Below are 22841 nucleotides of genomic sequence, written 5' to 3' on the forward strand. Positions count from 1 at the left end.
CATTAATGTATACTTATCCATAAGTATTAATATTAATTTTAAATAATAATAATTATTCTTCTTATTTAAAGTTATTTACGTTTACTATCCGAACCATATTTAAAATGTCATTTTGTTCTTTATTTATTTAACCGTAGTATTATGGGCAGTGGTGTAGCTAATTCTTAAAGTAGTTAAATAGTTTCATAATTTATACGTTGACCCATGCAAGTTAAAATCGCAATGTCATTTGTGGTAATCATAAACAGTCTACATCACTAGAGTACTGAGTAAGCATCTAGTACAACAAACAAGCGTACAGTCCGTATAACTACATGTTAGTTTGAAAGAATGATGTCAGACTATTTTTTATAATATAATACAATGATATCACTTATACACCAAGAAGTAAATTAACTTGAGACTGAATCTAAAAGATTTCAAATATGTTCTAGGATTTTTTTTTTTTCATTGAAATAAACTTCTTAGTTATTATTATTTTTGCTCAATTGAAGGTGCAAAGCGAGTTTTTTTCGCCTCGAAAACCATGTATGTCTTTTCGCTTTTATTAAAAGATGAGACTTTACAATCTTAGAATTTACTTGGTTAAGTTAAATAAACTGTTAAACTTATTGACCTTTCTCTGTTACTTGAACGATGGTTAGGTAGTGTTACTTAATTATCTTTAATATTAAATTTTTGTTTTTAAAAATGTGAAGTTGATATAATTACAAATTACAATCCATGTTGCATTTGATCATTCATTTCTATTCTAAAGAACAACCTAAATATCAAAAGCAGCCATTCAAGTTATTGCTTTATTTAATTTAATTTTAATAAAATAAACTAAGTTAAAGAATTTAATCATTTTTTATTGTAATCAACCTTAGGAACAAAAAAGACGAAATAAACTTCAAAAATAAAAATTTAATTTTCTGACCCTTAAAAAAGGAAAAAATTGAAACAACCGTTTTATGAAATCCAAGTGTTTTCAGTTACTTTTATAAAGTGCGTGTATGTCTGTCTAGTAAAATGAGGAAGAATATTAAACATGTGTTTAAAAAATATTTTTGGGTCGATTAAACACATGCTAGCTTGCCAGATATTTACTAACTGCCAGTAAGTAATAGAGAAAGACAGAGAAATAGGACGGTTTAAAGCAAGTTAAGAATTCTCTAATTTTTAACAATTATTAAGGAAATAATGGTTTAGTCTGAAATCTGAAGAAGAAGGAACTTGTGTAATAATGGTGTTTATGGATTTCTGTAAGATAAACTTATAACAGATAACATTTGATTTAGTTATTAATATTTCTTTTTAGGACGGTCATTAATGTTGGTAATTCTATTCGTTAAGCAGGCACAATCCTCTGAGACACACACTGCAATTCTTTACGATAATAAAAAAGTGATTTTTCTTTCTCAAAGAATAATATTTTTTTAAATTTTTTTGTAGATATTGATAGTCACTTCTTTACTGGCCACGTTTTTAAAAAAGTCGCCATCAATGCCCCAAATGAAATAATATGAATTTATCTAAAACAAGAAAATAAAATAGAATAATTTATGTTCTATTCTACCATCCCAAATTATACCATATCTTATTAACCTTTTTATATATCTTATGAGATTATTTAAGAAAATCAGGAAAAGATTTTTAGAGCTTTTCTCGAGTTAAAGCAAAAATAAGCTCTTTGTGGAGTGTTTTGGAGTCGTCAGGAACGAATAAAAGCCCAGGAAATTAAATTAAAAGTAATTTTAAAGGCGGATAACCATCTTATAACAAGGTTTAAGTCCAACATAGATTTACTCTCAAGCATTTATCGGCAATTTTTCCCCGTTTTTCAAAACTATTTGCTTCTTTGATCGTATAATTGATTAATAAAAGGTGTAGCCATTTCTGTAGAAATGGAGCAAAAAACAAATATCAGCCTTGAACTAAAAAATAACAACAAAACTCTTCCTGGTTTTATTCGTTCTCGAGGATATTGATTGCCTTCTTCAAAGAGTCTAAACACCTAAACACAAAAAACAAAGAGTGAAAGAGAAGAGAATAATGTGTTCTCCGACTTATACAATGATTATTGAGTAAAAATCGATTTTATATTTGTAACTACCAAATATTTTTTTGAACGGCGCGTAAGTGTGCTCTCTTTAACTCCGCTTTTGTTCTGATAGTGGATATAATCACTTAGGCCACATACGTAGGTGTCACCTTATTTAGCTTTAGCAAATGAAGATTATAAAACTATTTCTATTTTGTTTACTATATGATTTAAAATTAGCTGAGTTAGGATTTCAAAATAATCTGTAATGACTCAAAACAGACAAACCACTAACCCGCAAATTAGATAGCTAGATAAAAGTGATTAATAAGCTTTATGTTAATTTTAATGTTGTAATTTCTTAAGTTTAATGTGATTACTTGTTTAGTGTATTTTGTATCAACATAGTTTCTTTTATGAATTAGAAGGCCTAGGTTTAGGGCTGAAGGGTCTGGCCAAGAACCCTGCTAAAGCCGTAGCTAGTTCAAATCTTGGTGGAAACAATTTATTTTCCTTTTATAAAAGTCATTTCACTTTATTTGATCAAAACTTGAAATAAAAGCAACGGCAACAGGCTATTTGCGGACACTCTATTATTATCATTATATGTATTATCAGAAACTTGTACCGTGATTAAGTGGTTGAAAGAGGCAACTAAGCTGAAACGTTTGACAGTTACAGAGAAACCATTTTTTTATGGCTACAGCCACACAGAAGAGTTGAAATACAAAAGGTCAATAAGTAAGCGACAGGTTGTTCACAGAATGTCACAACTACTTTATGAACTCGCGTCACTTTTGCCTTTTCTTTTATCCCCTCTTTCTGAGATTATTTGATCAAAATTTTGAAGCTTAAGGATTTTTTTTAGGTCATTTTCTAATCGAATGCTCGCTGAAAACAAATTATTATTTAATCTTATTTTTGTGGACATACATTTAGACGAATCTGGCCGTTTTGCTTTACAAAGTCCTGAAAATAGATAATGTAGAAAGTAGATTAAGAATAAGAAGGTTAGATAATGAAGAAGTTTCTACGTTTTACGTTCACTTGTAATGCCCGAAGAATATCACCCGATTTAAGAGGCGAAGGTAAGGTACGTTCCACTATGTGTCTCCTTGGCACCATTTAGAAGCAGATCTCAGAGGGACTGCGGGGGATTGTTTCTATTTTTCAATTAGAGCAATTTGAGCGCCAACACAAGGATCCTGTCCAAAGCCTTGTTGTTGAAAACACCCTCTAGGACTGATCAATAAATTCAATATAATCTGGACTGAGAGGAAATTTCTGAGTAAAACAATGAACAGACCAGGGTTAATTGGCACTTTGGAAGTTTGAATTACTTAAGTAAAGAAAATTAATTAAATTAATACAACTATTTAGTACTATATTTAGTACGCACGAATCATTTTATATTAAATCATATTCTTTACATTAAAATACCATGATTGAAGAGCATTATGCAAGGACAAATAATGCAGGTTCAATTCAATTTCGCCATCAGCTGATAAGTAGTTTACAAATGAATGAAATTATAAGCATTGAATGTTGACACTCTTACAAGTGTTGACACGTTTTTAGATAATCAAATATGCAAATATAATCAGAAAATTCATGTAGTAAAAAACTAGGTAATAACTATTCCATTACATATTGTTAATCGTGACTTATATTATTTCTTTTAACGTGAAAATATAAAACGAAATTAGAAAATGGCCTTTAATATTTCGTTTGCGTACCTCAACTCAGCAATGAAAATTCTCCAACTGAAAGTTCCAATCTAAATAACTTTTTTCCAACCCCATTTTAGAGACTTCAACAACTTTTAAACTTAGTGCTCCCATTGCACTCAGTAGATCAATTAACTTCAGCTCATTTTAGGGTAGTTCTGGGTCATTTCTAAAGAACTACTTTGATGTAGTGTTTGTTCTATCTGTTGTGTAATATTAAGGAGGACATATGTAGTTATTTCTTAGAATTCCTAGATTCATTCCATAACAGAGAACGAAATCACAGCTGGATCAAGACTACACATCTTTGTACAAGCTCCTCCCCATATAATTTTGCTTGAATTTGTTTCTTTTATATGTATTCGCGAAATTTCTATACTACATTATAGCTTTGTGAAGAAATTTTTAAATTTAATAGCCTAATTACTGTCGCCACTCGATGTGACCCTGTCTGTTCACATCAAGGTCCTCTTCTTCCTCTCTAACGGTCTTTCTCCCTGTCCCATTTTAAGATCTTTTCACGCTATTCGATTTTCTCCGAAAAAACTGGTAATTAATTATTTATAATTATAGATTGTAGATTTGCCGCTAACGATCACATGAAATATTAATGTTTTGAAAAAAAACTGTCATGAATACTTTTTAAAAAGTTAGTCTTACATAATGATAGTAAAGTTAAAATATAACTTCCTTCCTAAATGATTTAAATGCAAATACATTTTTTTTTATCAAAATACATTCTAACTTAAGGCAATATTCTGAATTAGTATTAATTAATACAGTATATATATATATACATATATATATAGATTGTAGATTTATATATATATATATATATATATAAAGAGCAGCAGCACTTTTTACATGTAAAATTGACCTCTTACCTTCTGAGGGCAAGGTTTTTTCACTAACAGAATTCTTTCGACTGTCGCCAAGCAATATTGGCATGGTAAAGTCATTTTACCATAAGAACTTAATACTACGTAGAACCATCAAATGTAGTATGCAACCTCATATAGGCCAGAGGATTACGTATTTCTTCTGGAATTTTCAGCGTCCTTCCAGTGATTCCAGCCCAACAACACAAAACATTTAATGATAATACCTATCCAGTATAACACTTTCAAAAAACATAAAGGAATTGTTTCTGTGTGAATTTATTAGAGGCTAACTCTCCCAGGATCTACATTGACCACGTGGTTTTAGACAGACTGTCGGACTGGATCTCCCAGAGGCGATTCTCCCTCATTAATTCAAATTATTCTCAAAATAAACATCCTTTCTAAAGTGTAGCCACAAATTTAAATCTAAACTTAAATAGTAAAAAATCAATCCGCTTTATAAGATAATATTTATTTATTTTTAAATTAGGGCGTGTAAAAGCTAGAGAAGATGATAAATAATGTACGAAAGATAGCCTGAGAGACTGCGTAATAGATAAGAATGGACAAGACAGGGTTGATTGAGATCAACTGATAGCGATACTGAGTTTATTGATTCCTTCGTATAGTTCTTGTAAAGGAAATAGCTCTTTCATTGCCACAGCTCACTAGCTGGCCCACTGGCATTAGGGGTCCTTTCGGCACGCTGACTTTTTTCGGCAACGCTTTCTCTTTCTTACCAAATTCTTCTTCCTGATCCTATCTCTCAACCCTACATAGGCGCGTCAACATTTGGTTTCCTTGGCAACCGGAGCTTTCAAATGCACTATCGGCTTTCAGTTAGTATTTTCTCGTCGTAACCAATACACAATTGCTCCAGTAAAAAGCTCATGGAAAGAGAAGATGTAAGGAAGATGTACAAGAACTGGAACCCGGGATCTCCTCAAGGAAGTGCACAGCACTCAATCCTAAGCTAATTCCTTCCCTTAATTCAGCTGCTAACCCAACGTTTAAATTCTTCTCAAGACACTATTTTCTGATAGAATACCGCGTTCAAAACAACTTTTATCCCAAACTTATTACGTCAAATCTAACTGTTAATGATTCCACAAAAATTGTTCAAGTTATCCAACTAACTAATTACTACAATTATTATAAGACTATTAAATTTTACGATAATAAAATACTTAATTATCCATAATAAACCATGGATTATACACAATTAGATGTCTTTATTAATTTTACGCAATCGCTTATATCATAGTTCTATTGTTTCAATATTAAAATGAGCATTAAGAAGAGGTTTAATAATTTAATTGAAAATATTCTATTGTAAATTAATAATTGAAGGCGAAACAATACCATACTCGAAAACTGACCACTATGGTCGGGAATGTAAAAACAAAAAAGAATGAAAATTATTTAATTATTAGAGAGTAACCTGACGCAACATTGAAATGATAAAATTCTGGTCTTAATATCTAATAGAAAACGTTAGTTTGAATGTAAATTATAGTTTAAACTAAATCTTATAAAACAATACGGCTGTAGTAACAGATTCTGATAACTATTAGCCTGTTTATTGATTAAAAATATTGTTCAATTTAGTTGCAATCTTGATTCAAATATTCAAATATTACTAATTATTCAAATACAGATTTTCTTCAAGTTGGATAAGCAGATGAGCCAATTTGTCTGAATTATAAGAAATTATTGTAAGAAACAGAGTAATGTAGATTACTTATATTTATTAAATCTAGAAGTAGTAAAGAGAATTTTTAATTCCATTTCCCTTTGTTCCACTTTGAACGAGCTTAGTGCATTTTGAAAATTGAAGATAATCGTTCTAAAAAATGTTCTAATTAAAAATTTTAGATTTGTTTTTCTATTTAATCACTAAATGAAGTTTAAATGAAATCGTAGGAACCATTTTTTTACATGATTGGCACTTTAAAAGGAAGCCTAACTTCTTGTTTCTGTCAAAAGTGCCCTTAATCGAATTCACATGAAAATGTTTTTAAAGTTGTAATTAGCACACCAATTTTAATGAAATTCGTTGTAGTCGTTTTTCAAAAAACATTTTAAATACTGCAAACTCATCTTCGAGACACACTAAATATTTTGCTTCAAACTTTTATGGCCAAATGCTATAATTTTTGAGTTTTTAGAGAATCCGAGAATGATGGAAAAGATAACATGCTTGAAAACTAACCAAAGATAAAAAAGCATCAAGAAAAGTTTCCATCATCAGCATTGTTGGCCCTGATGATTATTTAACATTCGAGACAACGATGTTTCTCTACTAACAGCTTATTTTTGACTATTTTTAGAACAATGGCAGGCAAAACTTTAAAGCTGTTAGAAGCGGATAATAAAGAATGAGGAAGCAATTAAAAATCTTATTAGGATCGACACTTTGATTACAAAATAACTTTGAAAGGTTCCTGTTTCGTAATTAAATTTGAATTAGACAACCAATTTGTAAGAAATACTTAGATGGCCTCATTATTCACGAATTTAACAACAAAATATTTAAAAAATAAAATACTACTGTTCTCACAGGAAAAGAAATCAACTGGGGTTATCATATATGATGGCTAATATCAACTCGGAAATGCTGCAATATTTGTAATTGAAAGGGAGAGATTATGCGACCCTCCTTAAATCGCTCATTTAAACAAAAAAAAAGTTCCTGGATCGAAAAAATTCTTTCTTTAAGAAGGAGAATAGTAAGGAGCCAGAAATCACATCCATCCACCACTTTAATGAGTATAATATCTTCCAGCTTTCGCAATAAAAAGATAACGAGAATTTGAGCAAAGAACCATGCGTACTCCGCAGCGAAACTTAATACACACGATCTATAATATTGCGTGTCAAATTTTAAGAAAAAGTAAACTCTCCATTTTCTGCAAACTTGGAATCAGGTAATGCATTGGTGGACCACCAATTGAACTCAGCAATTAACTGAAAGAACTCAGCATTGAAGAAAGTTTAGGACAGCCATATTAAAGCACCAGCAAAAAACATCTTTGTTCGTAGAATGTTTGAAATTAAAATGATTGGTAAATCATTAGTAGATCGATAGTTCTCATATTTTAAATTACATCTTAAGAAATTTTCATGAAAACCGTGATAAGCTAAAGAAAGCAAAGCAAAGTTTCGAAGATGAATTTTGACAAAAAAAAGAAAAATCTCTAAATTAAATATCTACATCTGGCCTAAATATCATATTGGTGGTTTTAGCTATAATTTTTTTTTTTTTTGAGATATTTTATTTATATCTACTCGATATAGAGTAAGGTATATTTAAACATATACTCTTTGCATTCTGAGGACAAGTACTGCTTTTCTGATGAAACTCAATTTCGATAATCTAAATACTTCTGTAAGCAGTAGGAAGAAATTGTATTCTTTGCAAAGCTACTTACTGTACAAAAAGTGGAATGAAAGTAAAGAGTCTGGTTGAATGCATTGAACATGCACAAAATGTTAATTAAGAAATTTGAAATTTGCTATAAATCTTTTTAAAAAAAAGTAATAAAAACCTAACTAGATATTAGTTTCCTCGGTGCAATTTAGACTCCTACGCTACTTCTTCTCATGATCATATCGAAAGTCTTTATCTTTAATTAATCATTCTTTAATATCAACTTTTATGCTTTCTAAGACTTTCTATACTTAGTGATTATTTCAATAAAACAAACCTTCGTAACTTATCAATTAAGTCCCTATCCAGAAATAATTAATGAGGTTTTAAATAAATCAACATAAAGTGTTTAGATGGAATGTAATAAAAACCAAAGCACACAATTCAAGTGAGTATTTCTCTAACTAACTGGAAGAACGTAGGTTATCACAAAAAGTAGGGAATGCAAATAGAAGATATAAAACAAAGCTGACAGACAACAGTATGTCCTGTTTAGGGAGATTCAATGTCATCTTAACAAGATAATTTATAAATTATGTTAATTCTGCCCGTACTTCTTCATGAATATTAATAAATATTCGACACAATTTATTAATATCAATTTTCTGGTATCTAAATGGCGTTTAATTAGCTGTGATATAGACAAAAAAAAATTAATTTATCAATTTTGCTCATTTATTTCTTACTTTGTCTTGTGGTTTTATTGTGTGTTGCTCATGTAATAGGTCAGCCATAAAATACACGTGACCGTCTCAAATTTTCGCGATACACTTCTCGTACGCTACTTGAATATAAATTAATATTTCTGCTTGTTTTTATAAATTGTTTGGATGATGGAGATAATAACCTCAATTTGGAGAAACAACTGGAGATAAATCAGGGAAGGTGAAGTCTCTAGCTTGTCTTCTTTGTTTAGGAAATATGTTCGTTTCCTTCATTATTAACTTTCCTAAAATAGTTAAGTAATGTCTATTTTTTAGACGGACTATACGTCCAGCTATACCAAATAAGATGTTGTGGACGGAGGGGACTGGCAAACAGCCTTTACTATTAATTGTATATCAAGTCTTTTATCTTTTAAATTATGCAAATGAAGAAATCAGCACACTTTAAAAAAAAAAAAATACTACACGAGAGCACCTATTCCAATTTTCCCAATTTCTCATACTTTTCAATGAAATTCCTGATTATTTCATTAATTCTGTAAGGATTGTTTATAATAACAGAATTCCAAGTCTTAAAAATAGCCTTGAAGAAATAAGATACTTTAAAAATAAATCACACACTTTATTTGTTAAGTACTTATGTATCTTGTAATAAAATTTAAAATAAAATTAAAGTATTAAAGTAAAGAAGTTATAGTGTTAAAAGGAAAACCAGAAAATATTTATCTCAAATTTTTATTAATATTATGACAGGCTATTCATAGACTCAATAATATGACAAGTCTACCTTGACTCCTTTTCCTGATAGTTCTAATGACGATTTACTTAATCATAGATTGTACACTAGCCTCTAATAACCATAGTTCCTTCTAAATATCTCGCAAACCAGATAAACTAATTATATATATATTGCAAATAAGAATAATATCTTGCACTGATTGTAAATAAAATAGCTGCACTTATGATTGATTGCCTTCTATCATCACTTCTTTCTTTTTGATTAGTTATTGAAATTGAATTCTTTTACTACTAATTCGCTTCTAAAATCGATCTAACCTTCTATGAGCAATTAATCAATATCTTTGCACTCTGAAAAAATAATCCCTTGAAACTATTTTGAGACCTTAATAACCATATTAAAACTCTTTGCAACAATCAAAATACTCTACATAGGTGACAGCCAACTAGTTAGGTGACAGCCAAAAAACATCAGAACATAACTCTTGTTTAAATTTTAATCATGGAACTTCGCTCTCCTCTGCACTCGTTATCTTCTTTGTTCATCTTTAGCTTCCCTAGCATCTTCTAATGGAATTGCAAACCCTGCACCAGAATGGTCTTTAGGCTTTTACTTTAGACCCTGACTTACTTCAACGCGCAGTGAAAAGAGCTATCAATCTAGAGGATTCCAATTGCTAATATCAGAAAGAAGGTCATCACATCCAATGCAGGCGGTACATACTCGAAAGAGGCAGAGTTAAAGTGGTTTCGTACCCATTTGATCTCTCGAATTAAATAAAATGGCATTAGCTTCTTCTGAAGAAAGATCATTGACGTCAGGAAACCCCGAGCACAACTATCTCGAGAAGCCTTCAACAAGCGAGCTCTTGAATGAAGAAGAAATTGATGTGCAATCGAGAAATGAAGTCTGCTCAGTGCGGTAACTCACTCAATCGCACAAGCGAAAGAAGTGAAAAAAAGATTTACCTTTCTTCTCAAGAAGGAGTTTTACCAAAGGAAGACAGGCAAACGTTGACAAAAAGTCATGATAAGAGTAAAAATGATGTTTTCAAAAAGCGATTCAATGTCCTTTATTCCACAAAATCGTTTAATAATTTTATTTTAAACCTGTGCAAATTCTGAAATCTGTAAAAAACAAGGTTAAACTTATTAAAAAAGCCGGATTTACAATTCTAATTAAAAAAATAACTAAAAAGAACATCCGTGAACATGCTGAATTAGAAAATGAACAGAGCGAATTGTTGAATAAAGAAGTACCAGGATATTTACACGGGAATTTCCAGCATAAAGATAAAGAAGCTTTATGAATATTATTAATATTATCGCTTTCCTTTGTTATTTTTAATAAAAGTCTATTTCCGATATTTTATGAACTAAAATTATCAACAATTCTGGACGATTTTTTGAAAGCAGGTGCAGTTCATCGCTGCATTATTTAGAATAGTACACTTATTTAATAATTAATCCTTTCCTTGACAAACATTAGAGAAAAACAATAACAATAATGTCAGGTATAACATTAGTGATTATATTAATAATATCTGGACATTTCAACATTATTAAAAAGTAGTGTACACTTTAATTTCCTTAATTGGAACGGGTTTAAATGTAATGATTATGAAGCGTGAATTTTGACGAGGTAGAACTCCAAATTAAACCAAGTTTGTATCATTTTTGTTAGAAAAAAAAAAATTAATAGCAAACTATGTGTTTTCGCCCTCATCCACAACACCTAATACATTGGTAGTCGGTTGTTGAGCCCGCTTGAAAAATAGGCGAGTTCTTTACTTTACTACTCTAGCCTCCTTAAAGTAAATCGTCTCTTCTGGTAGATAACAGAGTAAAGTTCATACGCAAATAATAAATTTAAAATGGCTTTTAAGAGTTTAAAAATACTTAACTGTTTATTTTATTGGACAGATATATTTTATCCTTCCACTCATCAACTACGAATGGTGAGATAAGAGAAAATGTGCGGAGCAAGCACTGTGCCTACCTGAGCAACGGCCTTGTGCTAAGGCAGGAAGTGGCTCGAGTGGGGCTGAAAAGAGATTAGAAAAGTGATAAGGTGCGCTCCTAGTCAATATGAGAAAAATAATCATAATTCCTGGATGAAATTGGCTACTATCCTTCAGATGGAAGGTTCAAATCCTGGAGTGTTGCCGTTAAATTATCTGTTTCTTGAGACCCTGCAGCTCACTGTAGTGCTCACATGAAAAACAGCGAGAGAATACCATCCGGTGGCTGGCAATGATCTGAGAAGGCTCTATGACCTTAAACGAGCTCCATTAATTTAAAAAAATTTATATGTGGTGAGGACTTTTACACAACTTTTGTTTATCTCAGTTTTTTTTTTTCGAATTACAAATAACAAATTTCGTACGAAGTGTGAGTTTTCATCACCTAATGTGGAATCGTTCTTTAACAAAGTAGGCTACTTTTCATGACCAGGTAATTAAAGGAAGACGGGTTACAATATCGCGAACAGCACTATTATCTCTTTTAGCTTCTTACCAAAAGTATGTTTTTATCTAATATTAGGTTTCATAATTGACCTCTGACTTTTTCCTTAAATTAGTTTTCCAGAAAAGTTGCCAAATTAAAGTGATGTTTATTATGCGAGCAATTAGCATTCGATATAAAATGAAAGTGGTTTACACACACCAAATATTTTGAAAACTCTGAAACTTAAGTCACCAAATCTCCTTTCAAACAGTAAAATATTCCTCCATAACCTGGTATTTAAATGCAAAAAAAATTGCCTGACACGGATAACTTTAAAAACATTTCATTTTTTAATTTCTAGTTTAAAAATATTGACAAAAATTTCGTATATACGAAAGTACAGTAAAAAAAAGTAAAAGTTTTGTAATGAAGTTGTAGTTATAAAACACTTCTTTTTTTTAGGCCACTAGGGATGGTTTATATATATAAAATTCCATAATCAGAACAAGTAGCTCAAACTGGATTAACAACTTAAACAGTATTTTTTTTCTCCAACGGATGGATTACATGGACCATTTAAAACAGCACCTTCTGCAGGAAGAGTTGCAGTTAACCAAATCTTATGTAATTCCTGGGAACAAAACTAAATGTATGTATGTTCAAAAAAAGAATTACACACAAAAGCCCGTTTCTAATCTTGATTGTACAATCCATAACTGTAATGATCTCAAAATAAAGTAGTCAGTAATACATAATCGAAACAGAGAATTGTATTTAGGAAAAATCGACCGCATATTAAATATTTGTTTTTAATTTATTTATTCTTACATTGACTTCCAAAGCTTTGATTGCTGATTGAAGAAGCTTTAATTGAAAAGTAAAAAATGAAATTTTACGCAATCTGTAACACGTTAATTGCAACACGATTAATTCGCTATATTTCCGCTCGAGTGTAATAATATTTCTATTGCCAAAGGAATTTATTGTAAAAAAAACAAAAAACTTTGGAGGAAAGGGAGAAGAAGAAAATGGAATGGCCATTCCTTCAGGAATCCTGGCGCTCCTGCAGACACTCTTCACTAATTATGGACCTCAATACATTCAATTATAGGGGGTTGGCCCAGGTGGGTGAGGAGGTACTATATGGGTTTACAGACATAGTTCTGATCTTGCTCATAACTTTCTTTTTTTTTTAGATTAGTTTACATCACTTTCAACAAGCTTCAAGAACCTATCACTCGACATAATGTACTTTGATGCCAGAGCAAAAATTGTTTTTTGAAATAACTATTGAAAATTACAATGCGTCAGCAATTATTCCCAAAACAAAGAATAAATAGGAAAGTATTTTACATTTTTACACATTTTCGTAGTAACAAAAAACACAAATAGAAAGTTTTAAAAAGAAAAAAGTGATGTTTTAAATCGTTTTGCGGCCAAAAAAGAAAACAATATCACTTCCCACAATAATAATAGCCAATTTAATGTTAAGGATAATAGAAAGGTTAAGCAAATTCGTTACAGGTGAGAACTTCTTGTCGTATCTTAAGGTGAAATGTGAAGCTGTTCAAAACATCTATTACCCTTTTTTTCTAAGTTAACTGAAACCGGAATTATATTTTTTAAAAGAATCTAGACAATCGGATCCGATAAGCAGCCCGTTTCTATTTTATTGCTGAAATAAACTGTAGATTTTTTACTAAGAACTAAAATTTGCTTTCGTCCCAAACAATGTCATTGAATGTTTTTCAATTGCAACTGCTGTACCATCATGAATTTAAAGGGGAATAATTGAAAGCAAACAATTAAGAATTTATTCAATTTTTAAATCTCTAAATAAACTTGGTTCACATCTACCAAATTTAGGTATAAAATTTTTTCAATTTTCGGAGTGTGAGCTATTCGCAGGCAGCTAGACACCAATGTGATACCTTTCAGCCTAATCTTAAACTGTCTCAATCAATTTTCTCAAAGTCGGTCAAATGATAATCGTATTCCTAAACCGACCAATGCAAGACCGACGAATTGTTTTGATAACCGAGATGTCTTTCGCATTTGAACAAGGTGGCGCAAATTTTGTGTGTGAATGAACCTTATTACAAGAATTACCACACACTCAGTTATGAAGTAGAGAACTTCAAAAAAAGTTCAAGGTTAAAACACGATTTATCAATAAAATTCTAATTATTTAATAAGAGATATTTCGTCAGACTGCCTACTACAGATTTTTGTGAAAAATTAAAAATAAATATATCCGATGAAAATTTTGAATATAATGATATCATTCAATGCAGCTTCTTCTTGTGAGGTGTAAGAGAAAGTAGAAATATGAAACGAGATAAAGGAAACTTCAGGAAGTCCTTGCCCCAGTAAAGATCTTACGCACAGCCACACTTCTACTTCCTATTCAACAGGGCCGTTCATATTAATAACAAACCGGCTTGTTGATACCAAGATAACTTTAATGATCTACCGCAAATATGGTTTAATTCTGACAAAATAAATCTACTATAACATTCCAACTATAAAATATTATCTACCATACTGGTGAAATCCAGATTAAACAATTTTTATTTTTTTTTTTAAGAAAACAGTAATTATAGAATGAACAAAATCACACAAACAACCTTGTGTACTTCGCACATTCACAAAATGACATTTGCCGCAAGCAAATCTATAGTGTACTAAAAACTGTGCTACTGGATTTTATATTCTCTCGGCTATTTTAATTTTAATCTCAAGAGATAAATATCAAATAGTAATATCATTAAAAATAATTGTCGATCGTGCATTGAGGAGGGGTTTTGTAAAACAGAACTATAAATTTTAAATGTGGAATTATCAGAAGAAATTCTTTTAACCGAAATCTTTTATAAAAAGTACGTGTATTATACTAATAACTAGAAAAAAGAAACTAAAAACTAGAATATTTTTTATTATTCCAAGAGTATTATTCACTATTCAAAGACAGAGCATGGAAAGGACTCCGGACGCTAATGACCTTAAATGTTGATACGCCTTCATTAAAAAGATACAAAGAGAGAGATTTAACCGCTTTCATCCCCATCCTGAACTTATTTGATTTTAATTTAAATCTGGACAATGGTTTTTTAATATTTAAACACAAATTATGAATTTTATTAATAAATTATTATGGGCAAAGAATAATACAAACATAAAAATAAACTCTCAACCTTAAACAATAAATTTCAAGGGATGTTCAACTTCATTACACTATTATTAAAAACCCAATGAAAAGACAAATTAAAGGCCAAGAACAAAATTGAAATAGACTTTAAAAATCTCACGACACTGAAGCTGTTTATCGCTGATATTTTGTTTACCTCAAAATAATTTATATTAAAATGGAAATCGATATAATTCGACGACCTTTTAAATTTTATAAATATTTCTGGCAAATGTGACACTATATACTGCTGTTTCATTATCTTATTCCTTCGAGGTATAAGGCATATTTAAATATTCTGTTACACATGCGCTTAAAATGTACTTTTTCCATCGTATTATTTTTCAAATATTTTTATGATAACTGAAACATATAAAGCACCATTTTCAGTTTCCAAGGAAAACAAGATTGAATGCATAAAAATGATTCAAGGTTTCTAAAGTTGTTTATCATATATGTTTACTGGCGGAGAGTCTCCCGATTGCAAGACAAAAAAAAATACAGCTGACTCGCCAGCCTCGATTCAGGATATCAAAGATTTTGTAAGCCAAAACAACTAAATTTATGAAGCATCATATGTTAATAAAAATAGACTATTATGCAAGTGAAATATGCTGCAAAAAATAAATACTAAAAACCACCTTAAGGCGAGAGAGAGAGAAAAAAAGACACTTTTGCTTCTGTTACGGAAATGTCGCGCTTTTAAAGAAATAAAAAAAATCTGGGCCAACAAGATTCTTTAAAGGACGTCTGGCTAACCTAACCACTAGGTTGAATAAATTTAAATTTGTTTTTTGAAAAAAATGTTTAAAATGACCAAAATCAGATCGTCTGTATCTAAGATAAAACTTAAAGATTTATTTTATTTTTTGTTTTTAGAAAGATATTACGTAAATAAACAAAATAAACGTTAATACTTCGAACGGTAGATTTTGGGTTACATGAAATTTCCAAATTATTCGGACAGAACCTATGGAAATGCCGAAATTTCATATTATTGATAAGTTTATGATAAACAAAAAACTGATTTCCGCTTTGTAGCAAATTCTAATAACTTTTTTAATAACAAAAATTTGCTGCTCTTGTGCAAATACAGCTAAAAAAATTTACCAAGAATTTTAGATGTACGTATTATCATCATACATCTTTTCAAACCAGAAAATTATGTGGATTATCATCATGCCCCACAAAACCGCAAGAAAGATGAGAAGATCCTGGATTGAGAATTCTCGAGAATCTATGAGAAATGCAATGAGATAATTGAAAGGAAATTGCTTTTAAATCCGAAAGATAAAATCAAAATTTTTATTAAAGTGGCTAACCTTGACCATGGTACAGTACGACTTTACAATTAGATTATAATTCTCATAATTCATTAGATTTATTTCATTAGCATATTGTTTATTTTTATTATTGAAAGTGCGCTAAAACATCTAACGTAACACTTCCACACTTCTCGACTTCTTAAATTTTCAAATTAAGTTTTGTGACAAACAGACTTCAGATTTTGAGCAAATCAGAATGTTAACGTAATATTAATTCACAGTGCGAATGTAAAGGTAGTGAAACCTTAGGATTCCCAGTAATGGCACATAATTTTTAAGGAAAACGTTTAGAGCAAAAGTGATAAGTCTTTGGACGATTATTTGGTATAACTATTTTTAAAGAGTTTAGAGTCACTGAACTTCGAGAAAAGCGAGCAATACTGAAAAAGAAAAAAGACTGAGTACATTTGCCCTTCCTCAAATTCCATAGTCATATATCCTTTACTTTTAGAAGCACATTAAATCCTCGTAAATGCCATTTGATTGAGAGAACTTCAAGGAACCAAGGGACTACAATAATCGGTAATTCCCCTCAAAACTCAAATACCAAACTTTGACGCGATCGCAATACAGCCACTTTCTAGGGATAGGAGAGAATAAAAGATTAGTGATATCCAGTAAACAGTAAATTAAAACCCAAACTAAAATCAGGTATGTACACTCACACGACTTTAACTTATTACAAATGGCAAAGTTCAAACTCGTCATTTTTGAACCATATTTTAATGTTCCTAACAATATTCATTTCATAATTTTATAAAGCAAAACTAAAATGAAACTCTAAGAGGGATTCTATACCTTAACCCCTACTTTGTATAGAAGTTTTCTATACAAAATATTACGTTCAAAGTTATAGAGTTATGAATTAGAATCCTAGGAGTTATTTTCGTGAAAACGTCATTAAAGTTATTCTGTAAAGAGACGCTTCTAATAGGTAATTACTTCGCTCTGAAACCGGCATTTTAATCATTCATTTAATCGTCGAAAACTCATTGTCATACTAGAACATTACACTAATGTGAAAATTTAGAGGACAGCCCAATCAATCCAGTATCCCAAAAGTATCTGTAAACTTATTTTTCGCGAAAAGGGTTTTTATATAAAAAGTTTTAGTTACAAAATATGCACAGTCTTTCTGGCCAATCCGCGTAGAATGTAATTTCCGAACAAAATCTGAACAAAGTAAAGAAAAATTACTGTATAAAGTGGCAGAACCGGATAAGGGATTCTCTTTGCTACGTTATGTTACTGTCAAGTTTCTTTGGGGTCCTTAAACGAAATATTATTGCTGCTAGCGATTGATCCGTATTGAGCAAGAATGATCTCACACAAACGGATCATTTTTTTTTTTTAACCACTGTTTCGAACTTAGAGGGCCGCAATACAGTTTTCGGAGTGAAAACTTCGTTTCGAAAATTTGCCACGTTTGCAATACTTTCCTGATCAAGTACACTCCAAATCGCTCTTAAGTTTCTCCAAAAGAAAAGGTTTTTTAATAATATTTATTTCAAAAAAATGAATTTTATATGTTACTAAAAATAAATTGTGTATTATAATCAAAATGAAGCTGAATTATTTTTTTTATTAAGGGCGATTCTATTCCTAACTTATTTTATCAATGTTGATGGCAAATAAACAACTGATAAGCACTGACCTTCTCTCCTCTGGTTAGAAATTCCCACATGGGTATGGCGGACGGTTGCGTCAAAGCAATAGTTGCCGCTAAAACCAACGTTATCTTCGTAATTTGACACATGACGAATGTTAAATGGTAATTTTACTGTGTTGCAAACGGATAAACGATAACTGTGAAACTACAGACTTTTGTTGTTGTACTGGGTCCGGCCAGCAAGTTTGTTGTTTAGCAGTCTCACACTCCACGTATCCCCCCTTACAGTAAACATCTCTCCTCGCACTACCGCTCTTGAACGGCCGCGTACATGTTCCTTTGACATGTATTGTGTTGGGATACATTCAAAAAATTAATCATAATGACCGGCTTTCTGTTCTGTCATCACATCAGAAAGAAAACATTATTTCCTAAACAAAAAGAACTACTTAAAAGTAATATACGTCCGTCAGTCTATCATCAAAATCATTTTTACTTTCTCTTACTGTTCTTCTGTTTTGCAAAGCGTTCAAAACAAACTGATAATAATAAAATTCTCGACAATCCACTTTTTGAAGTAAGTTTGTTGACCGAAAGCAGGATTCTGAATAATTTTTTTGATATTTTCTCGAAAACAGCACCAAAAATAATCCTTAAATAAACACATTTTAAAAATTGCACTTCTGCTTGAGAGATTTTCTTGTTTAAATTAGTGTAATGTATGATATATATTTTTTGAAAATATATAGGTAAGTATATATTTTTTTTTTCATCAGTTGGTTTGAGGCGACTTTGTCTATTTGTTCTAAGTACATTCGGTCTATCACTTTTATCTGAAACATTTTTCTAAAAAAGTCAATTCCGAGGGGTTGTTATGTAGAGATTTGTTTGCCTATGTATAAATAGATTATAAATAGATTTACAAAATCCTTAAAAAAATTAGTATATATTATTCATGTCTTACGCAATGTAGTGTACATTTATATTATATATTTATATAAAGAGTAATTCAGAAATAAAACAAAACATCCAGTTACAATATATCTGATTTAGTTTATAATTTCAATTTACATAACGCTATTTCAAGTAAATTAATGATTGCAATAAACAAATAAACTGAAAATGAAAGCGGTACTTCTTTCAAGTTCTGCTATCAGAAGATTAATTTCGAATTTATAAAGCATGTCCTCATTTTCTATTGTTCACAGCAAATTGAATAATAAAATACAAGTTGTTGCTATATATCGTATGTCTCCATATCCATTGCTTTTTTTGTTCTACTTTTAATTCTTTTAATCCAGTTCTTAATGATTAACTGCTATTAGTTTCCTTCCTTGACTTTCTTGATGTTGATGTTGTGATAATTTCATTTGAAGTGAAGGGGCGATAGCAGGATCCTTCAAACATTCAAATCACCAGCTAGAGAATAGGTCAACCGATTAATGAAAGCAAAACCTTGTTTATGAAATTGTCTAAATTCTCATTTCTTAAGGAGAATATTAATTTTTGACAAATAATTCTTCAACAAAGGGAGGGAATTATCGAGAGCAATAGGTCAGTTGAGGAGATAGGAGATAAAAGCCCAATTAGCTGCAGAAATTAGATGCTACTTCTTTCTATGCGCAGTGGAATGTAATGTAAATCAAGCAAAAACACTGGAAAGTACGACTGTAATCAGACAGGTCAAAACAAATGATTGTGAGATCTCGCTACTAATCAAGAAACATTAATACCGCTTGAATATACGGTCCTGTAAAAATAAATATTTACAGAAAATGAAAAAAATTACAAGTTACAAAACATAACAAGCTTCATCAAAACTGTAAGAGTAGATGATTGATGTGAAGTGGATGGTCGAATCAAACACTCCCAGAAGGTATATGGTAAATCTGAAGACAGAAGAAGAAGGGTGTGCACTCAATTTCAGTTTCTTGGCATAAAAAAATGACAATGTTGGAATATAAATGTTTGCATGTTTTATTAAGAGGAGGCTAAGGTCCTTAATGAACTTTAATGTCCTTCAGAGATTAAATAATTAAGTATACTTAATAATGCTTAATAATAATAATAAAAATTAATAATTAAGTATTAAGTATCCTAACTTTTGGTAGAATTCGATAAAGTGCGGAAAAACTTTACTTAAAATATTTTCGATCACACTCAAAAATTTAGCGAGTACACTTTTAACAGTTAAATTAAAAAGCGTAATAAATATTAGCTGAAAGAAGTTTAAAGTTTTTCTGCTTCAAATAAGAAAACCAGAATCTCTTGAAGAAAAAAAGGCTGATGAAAGCAAGGACCTCTAGAAATTAAATAAACTTGGCCTACATCACGTAATTAGAATATGTTAAATCATAATTTTATCCCATGACCCCGTAGAAATGTTTGTCACGCTAATGCGTATCATTCCTTGCATTAGTCTAGTTTTGATTACACTGCACTGTGGAGCTGGCGATATTATTAGCGTTAGGACTGAACTTATTGTAAGCCTTAAGATTCCAATCTGTACCCTTCATACCAAATTAATTACCCAAGTTATATGAGCTATGTCCTCGAGCTTCCAGCTGCTAGCTCCTTCACTTATATGAGAAACATAAACAACCTAAATTTAACTCCCTGAAAGCCGGATTTCAGACCAAAATAATACTTTACTAGTTCTCTCTCCATATTTTTTAACAAATAACCGATTGCGTCCTTCCCTATAGTTTACTGGTGGCGTACCCAGAATACTCCAGTTTTTCAAGATCCGTTATATATCTTCTATCCAGGCACAGCAAGTATCTTCTTTCCTCAAGTCGAACGTTTTGATCTGTGAATATCCATATATTTGTGACGTTTTTCCTTCTTCGAGGGTAGTTATCAGAACTGAGGCATCTTTATTTCTTTCTAACACCCCCATAGTCGTCTTATAACCATATTTCGGCAATTTTTCCTTTGATATATTCTCGACATAGTAGAGAATGCAGTAGGGGATTCTAGATCGACTACTCTTCAATCATATCCTCTCTCGACTGAGCCATTGTTCTTCTCTCATCTTCTTCTCGAAACCATGTCAGTCTCATCCTCATCACTTTCTCTCCTTATCTCCCATGATTCTCCTAGCTAATCATTCCTCATCTAGCACATTTCCTGCAGAAATTCATCTAGTAACTCATATATTTTTGCAGCTTCTTCACCATGGTGTCCCCTCGTATTTTTCTCTCTTTGTGTTTCTTTCATGTAATTACCTCTTTTGTAAATCTACATTGGGCCATAGGTATTTAAATACTTTTACTCAAGTGTCTTTGAATTATATTGAAAGGCTTACAAATTATGCTGAAAAGTTTTACAGATAACCCTGAGACTATCATCCCAATACTGATCGAAATGTAGCTACCCAGAAAATGTTACAAATAAAAATGATAGAAACTTTTTCTTAATGTGTATATGAAATTTTCAGGAAGCCACAGAAGGAGTTTTCGAAAAATCCTAGAGTATAAATATGTAGGAAACAATTGGAATTAAGAGACGCGTCGAACAAGGTCGTACTCCCGCCTGCGCGTGAACCCGTCACATTTGCTCATAAAAGGTAAAACGCCAGTGATTCATCAACAACCTTTATACTTATACTCTCAGTATATTATAAAAATTTAACTACCTTGACCTGCGAGGTAAATAGTTGCTCACTTAATGCATACAATGAACTTGACAAACATATGTGGACTTATGACTAAGTTATAAATTACCTACATTGTCAACTGGCTAGTTGTAAGTTCTTCTATTAAATTCAATTCATCTTTTACATACATATTTTGCTCTTTTTTTTCTCCTTTTTGTCACTAGGCCCGTAGCGCGTTAGTCGCCGCTTTGGGCTTCCAGGAAGAGTGGTGCAGATAATGAGGTCGTCAGGGAATGTTATGGTGAATGATTGCAGTGGAATTTCTTGTATTGATATGTAATTTAATCAGATTGTCATCATGGAGGGTAAGATTGGAGGTATAAAAGGGAAAAACTGTAATTAGGCGTAGGATTTGAGTTAGGATAACTGAATGCCGTGAGATTCAAAAGTCTTGGTTAGGCCTGGCCCACATAGATCGCATAATTGTTAAATAAAGCAGTCTTTTGTAATGTAGAGATAGCTTAGAACAATAACTTTGTAAACGTTACTGACCTAAGGTGATCTTGTAGAGCTATTCTAGCAAAGACTGAAACGATGTTAGCGTTAGATGTTTTGTCTCTATTATCTGGTTTTAAGTCCAATGATAAAATATACATTAAGAGTGGCTTCAGCAAGAACAAGAAAAGTAAAATACTACGGAAAAATACCGAATCGGCTTCCAGTTCTCATTTTGTCTCTGTTATCTAGTTTTGTGGCCAATGGTAAAATATTCATAAAGAGTAGTCTTCGTAAAGGACAAGAAAAGTAAAAATGCAGTGGAAAAGTACCGAATTGGGTTCCAGTTCGTCTAGATTTCTACTTGCTTTGCCTTTGTTTTCTAGTTTTGAGGCCAAATCTAAAATATACATAAAGAGTAGCCTTCTTTACTATAATATAAAATAAAATACAACGGAAAAATACCGAATTGGTTTCCAGTTCGTCTAGATTTCTTCTTGTTTCGTCTCTGTTATCTCGTTTTGAGGCCAAATCTAAAATATACATAAAGAGTAGCCTTCTTTCCGATAATATAATGTAAAATACCGAATTGGGTTCCAGTTCGTTTAGATTTCTTCTTGTTTAGTTTCTGTTATCTCGTTTTGAGGCCAAATCTAAAATATACATTAAGAGTAGCCTTCTTTACTATAATATAAAGTAAAATACAACGGAAAAA

At 31.2% G+C, this 22841-nt stretch overlaps 1 protein-coding gene across 1 annotated transcript in view; it reads right to left on the minus strand.

Annotated features, from left to right (window-relative positions):
* The window catches only part of Reg-5 (Rhythmically expressed gene 5), a 72751-nt gene extending 54447 nt beyond the window's left edge, over positions 1-18304 (minus strand). The window contains exon 1 of the mRNA XM_074118162.1: positions 18079-18304. Coding sequence (XP_073974263.1) covers positions 18079-18180 — 102 coding nt within the window. The 5' untranslated portion in view covers positions 18181-18304. The remainder of the gene's footprint in view (positions 1-18078) is intronic.
* Positions 18305-22841: the final 4537 nt, after the last annotated feature.

The sequence above is a fragment of the Rhodnius prolixus genome, unplaced genomic scaffold (genome assembly GCF_049639745.1).
Source record: "Rhodnius prolixus isolate KJV_2025 unplaced genomic scaffold, Rpr scaffold_2, whole genome shotgun sequence".
Classification (NCBI taxonomy): Eukaryota; Metazoa; Arthropoda; class Insecta; order Hemiptera; family Reduviidae; genus Rhodnius; species Rhodnius prolixus.